Genomic DNA, 15,990 nt, shown 5'->3' with positions numbered 1-15,990 from the left:
AGTCCTTAAAGAAACCATCTGAGGTGTCTGTTTCTAAAACAGCTGCGATCAAGACACCGACAGCATTTAAGACTAAACCACCTTCCATGTGACAACTTACATGTAACTCCTGATTATGCCAATAGATGGCGACACAGCGTCAGAATGAGCTGTGAGGACTGTGAGCAAAGAAAAAATACAATGAAACTGTCATGCCTGATGCATAACATTCATAGGGAACAACTGACTGTGACATGATGCACAATAAAATCCTCAAATCGAGGTTTAAGTTCAAGTGAAGCTTTGTGTAAAAACTAAATGCACAGCACAATAAAATAAGACAGCACGGACAAAAACAACAGAATTACATGAAATATAATGAAAAGCGTAGCCAAGTTAAATGTAACTGCACTAAGATAAGATGAGGTAACCCTTCATTAATGCTACAGTTTCATTATAAGTCAAAATCCAATAGAGATCACTTTTTTTGGCACCAAAGAGACGCTGGAAAACTTGTGTCTGCTGTCACATGCTATCAAAAAGCTGTGGACCCCTGAAGCGCAGGGGTGGGAATGTAACTCTACAGGCACAAGGACCCAGCTCCCTGTGACCGGGCTGCTCAGCCTGCAGGTTGTGCTCTGGGATGTTTGTCCAAACAGGAGTACATTCTTGTGAGCAAGAAGTTAACATGGAGAAACACTGGTCTGCAGTCTGTGCACTGATTTTAACACTCGGTGCATTTGTGCACTTTAACATTTCTGCTGCAGAGGCCGATAGCAATTTAACAGGTATGTTGGTTTGGATATGTGTTTCAGTAAAATCTGCCAATTTACTGTTTTCTTCTGGGGGAAAAAAATTGCATGTTTGTCTGTTTAATTCCACAACATGTTGTTTGGCAGGCAGACACCTTCATTAATGTGATCCCAGTTACTAACCACAGGTGATCTTTCTCCTTCTCTGCCTCACTGCCTCTTTCTCTCAGTGATCCTTCCGAAACCAGGCCACTGCCCGCGTCTCCTTAATGTTGTCCCATCCCATAAGGGCTGTGTGTGTGATGACGACTGTCCTGCAGACCACAAATGCTGTGTCTTTGACTGTGGAGCTGTCTGTGTCCCTCCTGCTTTCAGTACGAGCCACAGTGATTAACCTTTCCTCTAGTGGGCAGCTGTTAAATCTTTGGTTAAACCTTCTCAGCGACTGAGCTGACCGTGGATGGACAGTCCGTAGGGCAACAGAAAGTCCTTTCCAATCAAAAGCCATGTTTTTAAATATCTGCTGTAGCCCTCTTTGTCTACATCCGTTCCTCTTGTCCCTTCAGCCAAGCCGGGAGTGTGTCCTCGCAGGCGCTGGGGCTCCGGGCTGTGTGCTGAATTCTGCTCTAATGACAGCGACTGCCCCAATGAGGAGAAGTGCTGCCACAATGGATGTGGACATGAGTGCATTGCACCGTACACAGGTTAGACATGTGGCGAAACTTTCCGATCTCGCTCCAGTAGCGTTTGTGTGCTCACATTGTGTTATTTAGTAACGTGATGTGTTTGTGTCTGGTGCGTCAGTGAAGCCGGGCCGCTGCGCCCTGCCCCAGGGAACCCCCATGTGTGCTGAGTACTGCTATCACGACGGTCAGTGTCCAGGAGAGCAGAAGTGCTGCAAGACGACCTGCGGCCACGCCTGCAGTGAGCCCTGCTGATTGGACGGCCGGCAAGTCTGGCTGCAACACCGGAAATGTACTGAGCGACTTTCTCCACCTTCTCAACTGCACAGTAGCACACTTTGGTCCAACATGTGAGCGCTTGTTTAATGGGGAAAGTAAATTGCTCTTCTTAACATAGGCCATTTCATGTGCCTGTACTTCAAGCACACACAGAAATCAGCATATTTTTGTGAATATCTTTTTGATGAAGTTTTCTAACCTACATTTTAAAAGCAAGAATTGCAGAATAACCTGCTGTTATGTTGCTATGATGCAGTCAGGAAAATAGCTGGTAGAGTGAAATTCAAAGTCTTCAAAAGACCTGCAGTTTGTGTTTGAACTTGATGAGTTTATAACTTAGTAATACTGTATATTCTAGTATATTCTAAATGGATAAAAATGTATAGTGCTGATGTATCTGTTGCTTGTATAGTTTGAGGTCATGGAGCCATTTTCATTTCTTCATATCTGAACCAATAAACATGTTTGGAGAACCTCTAAATGCGTTATGTGTTCATCACCTTGCTGGTTATGGGTCTCGTGTTTCACAGGTCTCTCTTTTATGGGCCTTTTAGGCGAGCGCTTGGCTGAAAAAACAAATGATGAAATACGCCAAGAATGAAAAGCGCTTACTGGCAGAAAAGGAGACTATTTAAAGATGTGGCCAAGAACGTCTGCTGCCCCAAGAATTCAACGCTGCTGCACCACAACCTCACATATCTCAGAATGCTTTTTATACAACCAGCCACATTTCATTCTGTGATTTACACAAGTGTGACTAAAAAAAGCGGACTTATCTAGCTCATCACAAACATATGTGCTTAACAAAGTGGAGGCTATGTCACTGGGAGCAGCGACAAGCCACTTATCATAGAAACACAGACTGTGAAGGGCCGGGCCAGCTGAGCTCGGTTCTCTGTGCAGGTCTCCTTTCTTGGACAGATAACATAGCTTGCAGCTGAACAGATATGAACATCACTTATGTGGAATGCTGCTTTCTTCCCCCCTTTTGTTTTAGCTCCATGTTGGTGCCAAACGTGCAGGGGTGAGAATCGCTGACCGGCCAAGCACAGAGACGTCTGTGTTTGTTCTCCCTGAGTGTGCCAGAAGCGGGGCCAAGTTTGTTTACACAAAAATGTGGGCACTCGGTGGGAAGTAATACAGCTCCAGCTCCGGAGCAGTTCCGAGTGGCGGACCTTCTTTCACAGCTACTCATTGAAATAAATTGACGAAAAGATGTTTAGCAGTTTATTGAAAAGGCAGTAAAGGACATTTTCTGTTTTGCCGCACACTCACACACACACACACACTCGCTTCAAACATTCACATTCTGCACACTTTTTCACAGCAAGAGAAGCAGAATGCACTTCTAGGCTGACATGCATGACAGAGGGTAGTGTTGCCCTTGTATGGTAGTATTTTCCATCATTTCCATAATGAAAGACTCCTGTTGGCTGTAAGACCAGCTGAAACTGCATCAAACTGATGAGTGAGTGAGTGAAGAACCTGACTGACTAAAGGCAAGTAATTATGAAGAGACCTCCAGACAATCTCCATAACATTCAAGCATGCATCCGACAACCAATGAGTGCAAAATAAACATTCTGTAAGAGGGACATGCAGACATGTGATCTTACTGCTCATGTCTGTGGTTTTGGTACCTTTTCAGTATTTTTGTGGGCTGTTGTTTTCTCATATATTAAAACTTTTATAAAACACCTGTCAGATAATACAAATGAAACAGGAACCTTTTAATGCAGAGGACATGCTTGTGGATGTTCCACAGTTAGACTTCGGACGAGGGAACCTCTGTATTTTAGAGCTATTTGATATCTTGGCATTAAGTGAGGTTAGAGGAACTGTGACACTCTGGCTGAGTTAGTTCATCTTTCCGAGCAGGGAGATAATGATCAACAGGTCCGTCCATCCTTTTTCCATCTGAGCTCTGAGGCTTCGTAATGTTGTGTGAGGCCATCAGTCTCATATTTGTGGAAGCAGAATTGTACCAAAGTGTCATCACAGCAACAAAACGCCTCAGATATATTGTGGCTATATTATGATGCACTGGAGTTATGGCTTCAAACATCCACAAAACAAAAACAATCTGATGCAGCTGCCGCTGCAGTACGCTGCACAGCTTTGGTTCACATTGTCCTTAGGCTGCAGGAAAATATCACCCTGAATACAAACCAAAATACAAAATGTTTTAAAAACATTCACACCAGTGCTCGACTCCTCCCCCGTTCCTCCCTGAATATCATGTTTACCAGTGGTTTTACCAAAAAGAAAACTTCCTGTCTAAAAGCAGAGTCAGCTGTGTGCCCAGCCTCAGAGCGGCGGCACGCCCCTCATCTTGCGGATGATGTTGGCTATCCGCTTGGCCAATCCCGGGCTGGGCTCTTCTATCTGGAAACTCCGGGTCAGCAGGTTGTAGAGGGAGCCGTAGCCCACGGCCACCACGGTGCAGGTCAGGCAGATGACATTATAGGGCATGCTGAAGTCTGGAGTTGGCAGGTTGACCAGCAGAGGCTCCGTGTAGACGCGCACGAAGTAGCTGGACTCCTCTTTACACGGAAAACTGGAGAGAGATGCACTTCCAGTCAAACGTGTTTCTCTACAGGAGCTGAAACAGCACACAAATGAGTAGCAACAACAGACAGTTTCCTCAGAAAAGAACTTACAAGCTGCTGAAGAGTGGACGTTCCCGGGTGCTATTTGTATCCATGGCGACAATGCTTGGTACGAGCGAGCTGATTACCGAGGACCTAGATGTTGGAAAAAGACATTTTAGTCAACCTGAAAAGCAGGAGTGGAACATCGTGACATTAAATAAAGACCTCCACATCGAAACCTTGCACAGATTTTCAAAACTTACAGCCCTCAAAAATCATACAACGCCTACAGCCTTCAGAAGGAAGTGAGAGGAAGTGACTCCACATGCATACCCAACGTAGAAGCCGTGGTTGGGATCAGGAGTGTATTCAGTCCACTTGAGCAGAGCCCTCTCAAACTGCACTGTGACCTCTGTGACGGAGTTGGGAGGAAGCTGGACCAGCATCTCCAGCAGGTGGGGCCTCACACGGTCCTTAGACGGCTGGTAGTGGATGTAGCCTGGCAGAGGAGGGAAGAACACGAGTGACCACTGAGACACTGTTTTCATGTTTCTCCACGTTTCTGCAATAATTGACAACTAATTTCTCAAAATGTACATATAATGTGGAAATCAACACAGACTGGCAGCCCAACAAAACATATCTCCTCCAGCTTTCATGACAGAAAACATGACTCATGCTCTCCTCCCTCTGGCGAACAGAAGCATCTGCATGGAATTTCATTAAACAATGATTCCTGTAGGGAAACTAGGAATGCACAGCACATGTAACTCATGAAGCTTGTACAGTAATGTATAATAATGATTATAATAGAATAATTTTACCTTATTCCTTCTCTGCAAACGCAAGATTTTCTAGGCAAAACGGCTTACGAGAATATAATCAAGAGGTAGAAGTGCCGTATTCGTGCATTATGAGTCTTTCTTAAAAATGTCATTCTCACAGGTACACAGAGCACTTCCACAGCAGCTCCACTTATCTCGGAAACACCGGGAATCAGCCTCTCCTTCACTTTAAAGCAGCACCTGCCGCCATTTGAAATAATTGCAAGACAATTACTTATCATGAAATTGCTGAGCCTGTCATTGCTGTTAAAATGTTAACAGCCAGGAGATGTTTGAAAAGACGTTTCTTCCTGATGGAACTTCTAACAAGATCTGGCTGGCTCTTTTGCACATATACTGTACAGTAATTTTGCTGTGCATGTACACAAGCAGTGCCTCAAACTTTTTGGATCATGACCAAACAGTGGCGAACGTAGGCAATAAACCAAAATAATTAATCCACATATTCCACATCGTTTACACTGACATGTTACACTGTCTAATTTCCCAAATGCTCTTTTCTATGAGGCTGATCTGATTCCACAATCTCAAAAAGTAATCTGTTGTGAGTTGGCACATTTGTTGTTGTCGTTTTCAGATCTCGACGGTAATTTTGTGTGCTCACTCATCCTTCTCCACTCCCTGAAGGGACTCACTGGGCTTGTTGTCCTTTCCCTTGCTGGTGACGGTGAGGGTGTGAATGTAGAGGCGAAGATACCAAGGCACCGAGTCCAGCAGCAGGACGGGGAAAGACCTGTAGGGGTGGTTGTTGTACATCAGCGTGTGGATCTCTCCTGTCTGCAGCCCGTAACCAGCCACGTAACGCTCGGCGTGGAGCAGGGGACGCAGCGTGTCACCTGCAGGCAGGTGAGCGAGAAATATGTCAAATGTGACGATGAAACAGTGCTTATTTTCTTGGAGAATGTGATGCATGACGGTACTGTTTGTAAATCAGGACTCCAGTGTGCTTCTCTTCTCGGGTTTGTTGAAAACGTCTGTTATCACCCTCACGTTTGACAAATTACCAGGGGGTTATGTAACAGGCACAAAGAAGGACAGTGTTGCTTTAGTGCAAAACACAACGATCTCAGACACAAATACTGTTTTCTGTTCTTGCTTTTTTTGGTCTAACGAAAACATGTTGCAATCTGACTGTGGCTTCAGATGCTGCTTGTCGAGGACTTTCTGTCCCAAAACAGAGAACAGGCTGCAAAGGAACAGATTGCAGATTCACTGGAGGAAAAAACAAAGCAACAACAACAAAAAGACGACTTGTCAAAGGGCACTTAAATTACGACTCAAAGGCAAACGCACAGACAACACAGAGACCAGAGCAGTAGTTACGAGATGGCACCAAAACAAATATGACAAACAGATGCAGCTGATGCATTTTTGTTAACTCTTTCATGGTCTTTCTTGCAGCGATGAATAATTAAGACCGGCGTGTTCAGCCTGTTCTCACTCACCCTCACTGGACTTCCAGCGGATCAGCAGGTTGAGGGAGCGCACGGTGCCAAAGGTGACTTGCTGGGTCAGATCGTAGACTGAGAAGGTTCGTCTGTCGCCCAGCACCACTGCCTGGCTCAGCAGGGGACTGGCCGGGGTCACCTCAAACTGCTCCCCCTGCAAGATCACATCCAATTTCTCTCAGCCATAACTGTGGATCAATTCCATACATGCCATTCTAAAAGATTTTACCTTATGAAGGCATTCAAACTGTAATCTGCAACATCGCTTTTTAATAATAACAAGGTGCCATGTGGAGTTTTCTTCTCAACACAAGTTGTGTTTACATTCAGTGTCACCAGATCACATGATGTGCTGCATGCAAAGCAACTTTTAACTATTAAATTTAGGTATTTTTAATCTTGCATTGGTTGTATTTGCTGGCAGTCTTCTTCTTTGCTGCCTTTGTCGGTGCATTGCACCATACCTCATCAAAACAGGGACCTGCTCATAAACAAACAGCTCCAGAGCGCTACTGGAGGTCAAAAACTCCACAGGGATCCCTGAAATATCTCCACCCTCACACTGCTTTGACAGTTTATCCTCTTTTGCTTTCTGGGAAGTTTTGCATTAAGGCCGTTAGAGTGGATGACAGCACATTCTGTGGGAATCAAACCTGAGGGTTGTCTGTGACATCGATGTAGATTTTACTGGAGGAGGCCAGTGGACAAGCTTCTGTCAGGGTCCGAGCGAACATCTTAAACAGAGACCACTCTGAAGGAACAAGCAGCTTCAGTTAACTAAGGCCAGACTTTTTTTTTTCTACTACAAACACAACAAACTTTAAATGTGGGAACAATGTGCTTTTCGCTCACCTCGTTTGCTCTGTGCAGAGGTGTGCAGATCGAAGACCACATTCAGCGTCTGCCTCAGCTCCCAGGACGAGGTTTTGCACTCCCAGTCCTGACACACGGGTCTGATGTGCACTGCCTGGGAATGAAAACTGCTGTGGAAGAGTTTCTCTGACTTCAACAGGACGGCGAGACCAGCCTGCAAGTGCAACAGAAGAGGAAACTGAGTTAGCCTCAGTCGCCGACATTCGAACGCTGAAAGAGAGCTGGAAAATGTGATCTTGAGAATTTCTTGAGATTTTGGATGCCAGCATGTGAATCATACAAAGAAGCACACAGGGGTTTGAGTCCGGCTGTGTTTTTCTTTTTTAGAAAGACGTAAACAAAGAGACACACTCACCTTGGATCCACATGGCAAGAGTTTCTTCCAGGGCGTCAAATTCTCAGTGCAAACAATCTCTCGTGGGAGGGTGGCATAGCGAAGGAAGCGGTGGTCCGTCACTTTAACACAAAGAACAAAGTCAGTCCATTATGTAAAGCAATGCATCTTGGACAGAACTGTAGCACCTGCATGCTGAAAGACTTTAGGGCGTCTAATCACACCATTAGCTTTCATACAGGCTCATCACTAGAGAGTTCAACAAAGCACAAAGGGAGACTGAAGAAGACTGTCTGTACCGTTGCTTATACCCAGCGGTTTGAAGGACGCACTGGGCTGAACTGTGTTGGTGGAGTCAATGAAGTTCAGAGAAGCGCAGAAGATACCCGACAGAACATTGGTCAGCTCCTTCCACGTGCCGTCCACACTAAAAGGGGGCAGAAAAGTGGTACGGAAGCGTATGAAAAGCATATACGAGACAGTTAAGCACTTCAAGAAGGCAGTGAAATATTTTTTCTCAGCTTTCATGCTAAATATTACAGATTTTCTCAGTTGCTTTCGTGCTTTTCTCAGATCAGAATGATCTGATCTAATTCTCATAACTATTAGTTCAACCTCAAAACAGCAGAGAATTGCTTTCATACAATTCTCTGCTGTTTTAAACATTATCAGTTGCTTAAGTCATGTCAGTCAAAATGAACTATACTCATGGATGCTGAATAGTCATTCCCAATAACACTAATAGTCCTCATTTTATTGCTTGAGTCATTACATACAAAAAAGTTGAACTAGTTATCAAATTCTGTCAAGCAAATTTTATACCTTTCTTTATCAGTTTTTCCTGAAATGTCTCCTAAATTGAACAATTGCTCTGAGGTGAACTTCAGCTTTCACTCACGAGGAGGTGTGTGAAGTATTAGTTGTAACCAATGACAAGCCACAATCACTCAGGGATGAATCCCATGAGCCCTCACTTGGCAAGCATATATGAAGCAGGACATAGTGTGTACCATTTCTTCAATTCTGTGACACACAAAAGGAAGGTCAGCGTCGTGGGAGAGGGGAGAGGATGCGGGGAGGAAGGGGAAGTGGAAGGGGACAAAACGGGAAGAGGGAGAAGGGGCCAAATACAGTGATTCCTAATGAAATTAGGGCTACAGTTCAATCAATCGTGGCCTCACAATGGCTGAGGCTGGTTGGAGGGTGCAACCAAATGTTGGAAGATCCACTGTGAATTCAATCATTCAAACATTTCGTAGGGAAAACAGGTATCAGTAATCCAACATCTCATAATATCTTGTGTTTATACTTAGCATTGCTGTAATTTTACTCTGCACCACATAGGATTGAAAGACAACCTCGCAGAGGGCCCCTTTTTACCCCACAGCAAGAGGAAGTCATTTGTTCAATGGTGATTGCAAACAATACAATAAGGCTGACAAAAATTCAAAGTGCTGTCATAGAGGATAACAATGTTTTTGCCATATTGAATCTGTGTCAATTGCAACAATTGACTGAGTGCTCTTCCTGGAGGTGGAAGGTTTATGACGGGCGTAAACATGTGCAAATGGCCCTGCTAGCAGCCATGGATGCAGCATGTGACGACATCACAGCAGAGTCATGCAGAGGGTGGATTCGCCACTCCAGGAGACACTTTCCTCGCTGCATTGCAAGGGATGATATCCGTTGTGATGTAGATGAAAATAGGTGGCCAGGCCGACAGGTAACAGAATGGTTTACCTATGTTCAGTTACAATATGTGCTGTTATATTGTTCACTTGTGCACAGCTCTACCAAAAGGGTGTTTCTTATGTTTATTCCAAATAAGTGACTGCTGTGTATTTTTCTTTTGCACAATGCTGTAGAATTGCAAAGCACATATACAGTAAAAATGTGAAATGTACGTATTCAGTGTCTTGTACTCACTTACTCCCCTAACTACAGCAATGTTTAATTTTACTGTTGTTTTCAAATGGTTGTACAAGTAGTGTACAGTGCTGTCTTGAGCATTTTGAGGTAGTGTCACCGAGTTCTGACCTTTTTTGGCATTGGAAAACATTGAGTCTCATAATGAAAACATGACAAAGCCATTTGACTATCTTGTTCATACACGATGGTGTCAAGACTTCTCATTTTGATGAAACTGGCAGTGTCATTGACATAACTACTTGCTTTGGAGGGATGGACTATCCATTTTTAGCAAGTGATGTGCTTTTGCAGGTTATCCACTAGGTTTTGCAGTTTGCACTAATTGTTTCGAGAAATGCACTAACTGTTGTGCAAATGTTAAGAGTGATGTGAGAAAAGCACTAAAGCGATTGAGAAAAACCTAATCCTACAAATAAATACATACATAAACCTTCATCTTTACTATGTACTTTGGGTTCCTGCAGTTTGTGTTTAGAAGGTTTATTTGGTTTATATGATACATTTTATAAATCTTTCCTCATTTTACTGACTGATTCACGCAAACAGAAGAGTAAATTGACATGGTGATTTCCAAACATTTTCTTCAGCCAATCATTATTTGCACAGTAAAAATGACTCAATGCATATTCCCCTTGTTAATTAAGGCGTCTGATTTCCCTGCCAGACACGTAACTTGGATTCTCACTGTCCTTCACTTTTTGATGTGGCCAGTTTTCACTATGTCTTTTATTGTTAGTTAGTTAATAAAGTTAGTTAATAAAAAATTACAAGCAAGCCGGTTTGTCTTTGTATCGTGATGCAAAATGGGGAGTCTAAAAAGGCTTTCATATTTCTGCGGCCATACTCACTCTGTCACAGAGTCCTGGAACCACACCCAGAGTTCAGCCCCAGGAGGGGCTGGCTGAAAGGGCTGCCCCCACTGCATGGTCCTCCAGTAGCCCTGCGTGAAGGAGATGTGCAGCTCTCGCACTGAGAACTTGGAGATGACCTGGCCCAGAGACTTGGGAAACAGGCGGTAGTGGGACACTGAGAAACATAATACAAACATTAGACAGTTTAAAGTTTTAAGTCTAATCAATATTCCTTCACAGTTCAGCAGGGTTAGACTACAGTGAGGCTGCAGCTGTGGTTAAAAAAAAAAAAAGAAGAAGCTTGAGTGAATGAGCAGTGCCTTTGTCTCTTCATTTTTTAAATTTGCACTTCAATAATATATCAATATCAATTTAATACTAAAAGTGCGGGACTAATTTATATAGAAACAGATGTTCCCTGGTGTTGAGAACAAGGTGCCTGCATGGAAAGACTTTAGACTTTTAAAGCCTTTTAATGACAGTGAAAACAGATAATAAAGCTGAGATCAAAACAGAAAAAAAATGTACTCAAGAAAAAACACGCTGTGTCGGATCACTTCATCACCTCAATTTCTCATGAGATTACCAGTGGGTCGAGAAACCCACGCGGATATTCCACGTAAAAGCGTAATTTCTACACACATTTACAACCTTGAATGTGTATCAGTTTAAACATTTTATGAGCTTTTCATATTTTCACTACGATGCACTGTCATAAAATGGAGGGTATGATCTCCCAGATGCAGTCTGTTTCCATTAGACTCAAACGAATGGTCTGTTGAATGAGTGCTAACAGTTAGCTACCTTTGTTTCCTTTCATGAAATCAGTCTCCCACAGGGTGCGGAACTGGAAGCTGGCATAAATGTCTCCTGAGTGCAGCGGTCTGATGACCAGCTCCTCTTGAAAATCATCTTTGGGCAGTGGTACCGATGAGGGGACCACGGTTTCAGAAGGCTGTTCGCCGTTAGCAGCATCATCCGCAGGCTTCCCATCCACCTTAGTTGCTACCCAGCGCCTCTCCTCCACTGCAGGCTGCTCGGCTGTTTCTCCCGCTGTTTCGGTGGCTGTTTGTGGGTTATCGATCAGAGTGCCGTGGCGATCACCATTTGGATTCGTGTCTTGACTGTCTGCTACAGTAAACACTGACAAACTACAAATAATCAACAACACGGCCGAGTAGCTGCACCTGTGAGCTGCCATTTTTCTCTTCCGGCGATGGTTCACTTCCGCATTGTCGCGTCATACGTGGAATCAGCCAATGGGCTGCTTCCATATGGATTCCTTTCAGAATGACGGGCATTGTTTCAAGCAAAATGTTTTCATATTTATATTTTATGAGTAAACGATAATCTGGGGGGATTGTCCGCTATATTGTAGGCATTAATGCATTATGGTATCTTAAATCATTTTAGGAGTCATTTGTAATGTGGTAGTAGGTCTTTCTCATGCGTTGCTTGTTTTAGATTCGGGGTTTTAAGACACTGCTTTTAACAAGTGAAAGTCACGCTATATTATTATTATTATTATTATTATTATTGGTGTTGTTATTATTATTGTTATTAATGACGTTATAACTTTGACAGATTCTAAATCAAATAAACTACACTGTGCTTTGTAATGATGATAATAAATATATTAATATCCCTGATCGATCCAATTTAATTTATTTCTGTAGGGTATCTAAGAGTACAGTAAATGCACATCATCAGTTGACTAACGACACGTTCATTGGTGCATTCTAACTAATTAACTAATTACAGGCAACGTCATATAAATTGTCATTTAATTCAATTTATTACAATGCTTGTTTTAGTTAATCTAGCATGTTATGGCGTTACCTGGGCTGCTTAAACCAATAACAAAGCTTATAGACCCTATATAAACGATGCAGGGGAGGGGGGCATAGAAAAGCATCCTGGTGCGTTGCCAACAACCATAAAATACGTAAATACATAAAAAGCTCCAAAAAGGGATCAATGTGCGCAGCATGCTAGTTGTTGTGATGAATATTTGGCCGTGTTGCTGGACAGGGACGGGCATCATCGGGGGCATATACCCCTCCCACATCCACACATCATCGCACACTCAGCCCAGACTCTCTCTCTCTCACACACACACACGCACACACACACGCACACACACACACACAGAATTTCTGCTCAGCCATGGCTCCCTGGTAGATGCTCAAAGCGGCTGTTGTCAGAGCGAATTAAATCTGCACTCGCTCGCTGCTTTCCTCCTGACCTTGCCTGCCTCTGGTTGGGTTTTCAATATTTTATTCAGGATTCCTGCGCTGTCTCCCCATGGCTACATCGGATGGACTAGACGGCTGTCTGCAACGAGGCAGATCTCAAAGTGACCCGAACATACTCACCGAACCGGGCATCGATTTGGCTCACAGCACAGGTAAGACAGACGCTTCATTGTCTGGATACTTAGCTATATAGGCAAATGTGTGGGTTATTTTTTTTTATAAGTATTATTTTACGCCGGTCGCTTGTTTGGAGATGCAGCAGTTTCCACAAGGCATCCTTTTCTTGCCCAGTGGGACATCAGAACACCAAGGGGTAATTAGCACATATGCTTTCAAGCTTGGACGTAAAATAGAGACTGTAACACCGAATCGCGGAGCAGCAAATTGAAAATTAATGTGCCATATCAGCGTCTATGAATGGTTGCATGCCGCTCAAGATTTGCGCCTTATAAAGACGCCTGTAGCCCATTGGGGTGTTATAGCTGCAAGTAGTATTTGGGAATCAGCATGTAGGCCGTTTAATATGATATTAACGCGTGCATCGTATACAGTAGCCCATCTATTGCCTTCTGCATGATCCCAACCAGATCATTCAGCGCGTGTATTTATCATCACACAATCCGCATGCATGTGTGGTCCATGATGCCAGCCTGAGCGCATTTGTTGTCTTATCTAAGCCACCATTACAGCCTCGGTAGTCAGGAGCCACATGGGTTTTGGCGTTGGGTTTTTAGCGTGTTGCATTTTAAAGAGGTACATGCACATCTTTTTGTATCGAGCCTATAGCTCTGACAATGCGTATTGACAGCGCTGTCACCCCCCCACCCCCTTCCCTCTCCCCCGTACTGAACTGATAACCGGTGTGATCAATGACCGGCCGTCCACGTAATGTAGCCTATAGGTGGAAATATCCCCAATTCAGCACAGCCATGCATTCACAGGAGATTGACCCGCTGATTCATGGACGCTGCAGGTGCGCTTTCCAACATGGAGCCCGTGTTTATCTCTGTGGTCTGTTAGTCATCCCCTCTGCATATGGAATAATGAATTGATCTTTCATTAATAAGAGGAGAACACCAGGGAGCAGTCATGTTCTCCACTCCTCTCATGAACTCCTGCAAATAGACTTCATGTGCTTCCTGCTGTGCTTGCTGTCAACGCTTCTTTCTCTTGAGTTACTAAAACACAGTGCAAACACATGGTTTGATTTTTATGTAAGTGAGGCTATTTATGGTCATATTGTGTGGGCTTGGAAAGAGTCATTGCTTACTCCTACACATAGGGAGTTTTACGCACCAAGAATGCTTGACTGAATGATTCAGAAAAAAAGGCTCAGTGTCATTCACCTTTCAACTGCTCACTAATGAGACCCTGAGTTTTTCTCATCTCTGAAATCACACCTGCCTGCACTCGTCAACTGCCCATAGCACATTTGTAATGGACCCTTGCTGAATTCAACCCTCCTTTTGGATGATTTCATTCACACATAGGTGGATGCGATAATGTCACACTGGGTCTGTGACACACCTGAATAAACAAGAGAGCAGCTTGGCACATCGGCTACACTAGTCACGAGAGCTAACTGAGTATCGGCCTCTTCCACTGGACTACGCACAACTGCATTACTGTCTCAGATGTGAATATACTATGCAAATGAAAGACACAGTAAATACAGTTGTCACTGAAAGGACAATGTCAGTGTCTGGTGACCCAAAGTACACAACCTCGCCCATCCCCTCTCTGTGTGGATCATCACTGCGCTAGCGTCTGGGACACCAGTCTTTGCCAAAGGATTACTTTGGCTGAGACTGCCTTTTCCCCCCAGCACACTGGCCCTTGCAGCTGCAGAGGCTGACACTGTATTCATCCACTCAACACTGGGGAGAAGAGTCAATAGAGACAGCGGTTACAGTTGCCCATCACAGAGAATCAAAGCAATGTTATCTCTTGAATGAAGGTTCAGTAATCATACAGCAGGAGCCTCAGAGAATGACAACCCAGTGCAGAGCTCAATCCAGCTGTCCAACAATCCAATCCTACTTTTTATTAAATGCAAGGAACAGCACTTAAAATGGTTTAGGTTTGACTCTGATTATCTTTTCTCTGATGTTTTATTCTGAGAGCTTGCATTGTTCACTTTCCAAAGGGAGACATCCTCTTTCAGCTGCTGGTGTACAACTATATTTCAAAGTTATTTAGGTACTACGTACGTCCTGTAATGGGAGCTACAGTATAAAAACTTGTTTAGTGGGTTTGTTCAGACAAGGACCCTTTAGATTCTCCTGCTAATAAAATGTCACTTTCACTCAAACTTCCACTTAGTCATTGCAGAGTGTCGACCAAGGTAATGGTGTGGAGAGGACACCTTGACGCTTTGCGGACAGGGAGCGTGTCCAAGCAGGGCTGCCCCTGTGGCTTCATTCCATAAAGTAATTCCTCTGTCCTACAGAAAGACGGAGGCGAGAGAAGCACTGGTGAGGAAGATTTAGGCAGGAAGTTTGTAAAGAGTTACATCTGGCACATATCAGGAGAGAGAAGAATAGGAATATCAGTGCAAATATACAATTACAGCTGTAACTAGCCATTATTTCCATCATCAGTCACCTTGTTTTCTTCTTCAATTCAGATTTTGTCGAGTGTAAAAAATGCACTTTACAATTTCTCAAAGCAAAACTGGATGTCCTGAGAATGTTTGTTATGTCTGAACAACAGTCAAAAAACTGAGAAAAGTAGCATATCCTCCTCCTTGAGAAGCAGGAACGCAGTAATCTTTGACATTTTTGCTTGCTTAATGACGGAATTAAGAAATAAATTCCAAAAGATATTGTAAATGGACTTATGTTTATCAGTTATTTGATTAATCGACTAATCGTTTCAGCATTACTGTATAGGTCCAAATGACAAACAGCTCCACTCCACTTTAAGTAAAGCTGTCATAGTTGATTTTAAAACCGCTTTTCACTTGCCCACCCTTTTGGGGAGTGTAAATAAAAGAACAGCATCCTCACAGGAATTCGTCATCTTGCTCAAGGCAACTTGAACATGGTGGCTCCTCGCTTACATGGCGGCTTAACCCCGTGAACAACTGGACCCAATTTGTTGGGTTATGGGACAGTGTCTCTTTCTGTGAGTGTCTGCTGATCAGTATTTTTTTTAGGTTTCATCCTCCTC

At 43.6% G+C, this 15,990-nt stretch overlaps 3 protein-coding genes across 4 annotated transcripts in view; 2 read left to right on the top strand and 1 right to left on the bottom strand.

The window, feature by feature from the left end:
* Positions 1-621: 621 nt before the first annotated feature.
* Positions 622-2,166, top strand: wfdc2 (WAP four-disulfide core domain 2). Of its 2 annotated transcripts, XM_041946346.1 has the most exons (4): positions 625-767; positions 962-1,105; positions 1,298-1,435; positions 1,536-2,166. In XM_041946346.1, the coding sequence occupies exons 1-4, from the start codon at positions 668-670 to the stop codon at positions 1,667-1,669; spliced, it is 516 nt and encodes a 171-aa protein (XP_041802280.1). In that variant the 5' UTR covers positions 625-667; the 3' UTR covers positions 1,670-2,166. The 2 variants fall into 2 exon arrangements, with proteins under 2 accessions (XP_041802281.1, XP_041802280.1); XM_041946347.1 differs by lacking the exon at positions 962-1,105 and having other exon boundaries at positions 622-767.
* Positions 2,167-2,913: 747 nt separating this feature from the next.
* Positions 2,914-11,774, bottom strand: pigt (phosphatidylinositol glycan anchor biosynthesis, class T). The gene is made up of 11 exons (XM_041945678.1): positions 11,369-11,774; positions 10,562-10,739; positions 8,084-8,211; positions 7,806-7,906; positions 7,430-7,604; positions 7,231-7,328; positions 6,575-6,731; positions 5,765-5,965; positions 4,618-4,783; positions 4,354-4,437; positions 2,914-4,250 (listed from the first exon to the last, which is right to left on the bottom strand). Exons 1-11 carry the CDS (start codon positions 11,763-11,765, stop codon positions 4,001-4,003), a joined length of 1,935 nt encoding a protein of 644 aa, XP_041801612.1. The 5' UTR covers positions 11,766-11,774; the 3' UTR covers positions 2,914-4,000.
* Positions 11,775-12,868: 1,094 nt separating this feature from the next.
* The window catches only part of phactr3a (phosphatase and actin regulator 3a), a 31,997-nt gene continuing 28,875 nt past the window's right edge, over positions 12,869-15,990 (top strand). The window contains exon 1 of the mRNA XM_041946537.1: positions 12,869-12,971. Within this exon, the coding sequence (XP_041802471.1) occupies positions 12,869-12,971 (103 nt within the window). The remainder of the gene's footprint in view (positions 12,972-15,990) is intronic.

This window comes from Chelmon rostratus, chromosome 10 (genome assembly GCF_017976325.1).
Source record: "Chelmon rostratus isolate fCheRos1 chromosome 10, fCheRos1.pri, whole genome shotgun sequence".
Taxonomy (NCBI): domain Eukaryota; kingdom Metazoa; phylum Chordata; class Actinopteri; order Chaetodontiformes; family Chaetodontidae; genus Chelmon; species Chelmon rostratus.
Note: the sequence above shows the minus strand (reverse complement) of the source record. Positions and strands in the feature narration are given on the sequence as shown.

Bases quoted from the DNA above. Each gene is read 5' to 3' on its own strand.
- wfdc2 (XM_041946346.1), top strand. From the start codon at position 668: ATGGAGAAACACTGGTCTGCAGTCTGTGCACTGATTTTAACACTCGGT. The intron at 768-961 runs GTATGTTGGTTT...TCTTTCTCTCAG, and splicing joins GGCCGATAGCAATTTAACAG to TGATCCTTCCGAAACCAGGC. The intron at 1,106-1,297 runs GTACGAGCCACA...TTGTCCCTTCAG, and splicing joins CTGTGTCCCTCCTGCTTTCA to CCAAGCCGGGAGTGTGTCCT.
- pigt (XM_041945678.1), bottom strand. From the start codon at position 11,765: ATGGCAGCTCACAGGTGCAGCTACTCGGCCGTGTTGTTGATTATTTGT. The intron at 8,212-10,561 runs GTGAGTATGGCC...GCCCCCTTTTAG, and splicing joins TTCCAGGACTCTGTGACAGA to TGTGGACGGCACGTGGAAGG. The intron at 4,251-4,353 runs GTAAGTTCTTTT...ATCTCTCTCCAG, and splicing joins CGTCCACTCTTCAGCAGCTT to TTTTCCGTGTAAAGAGGAGT.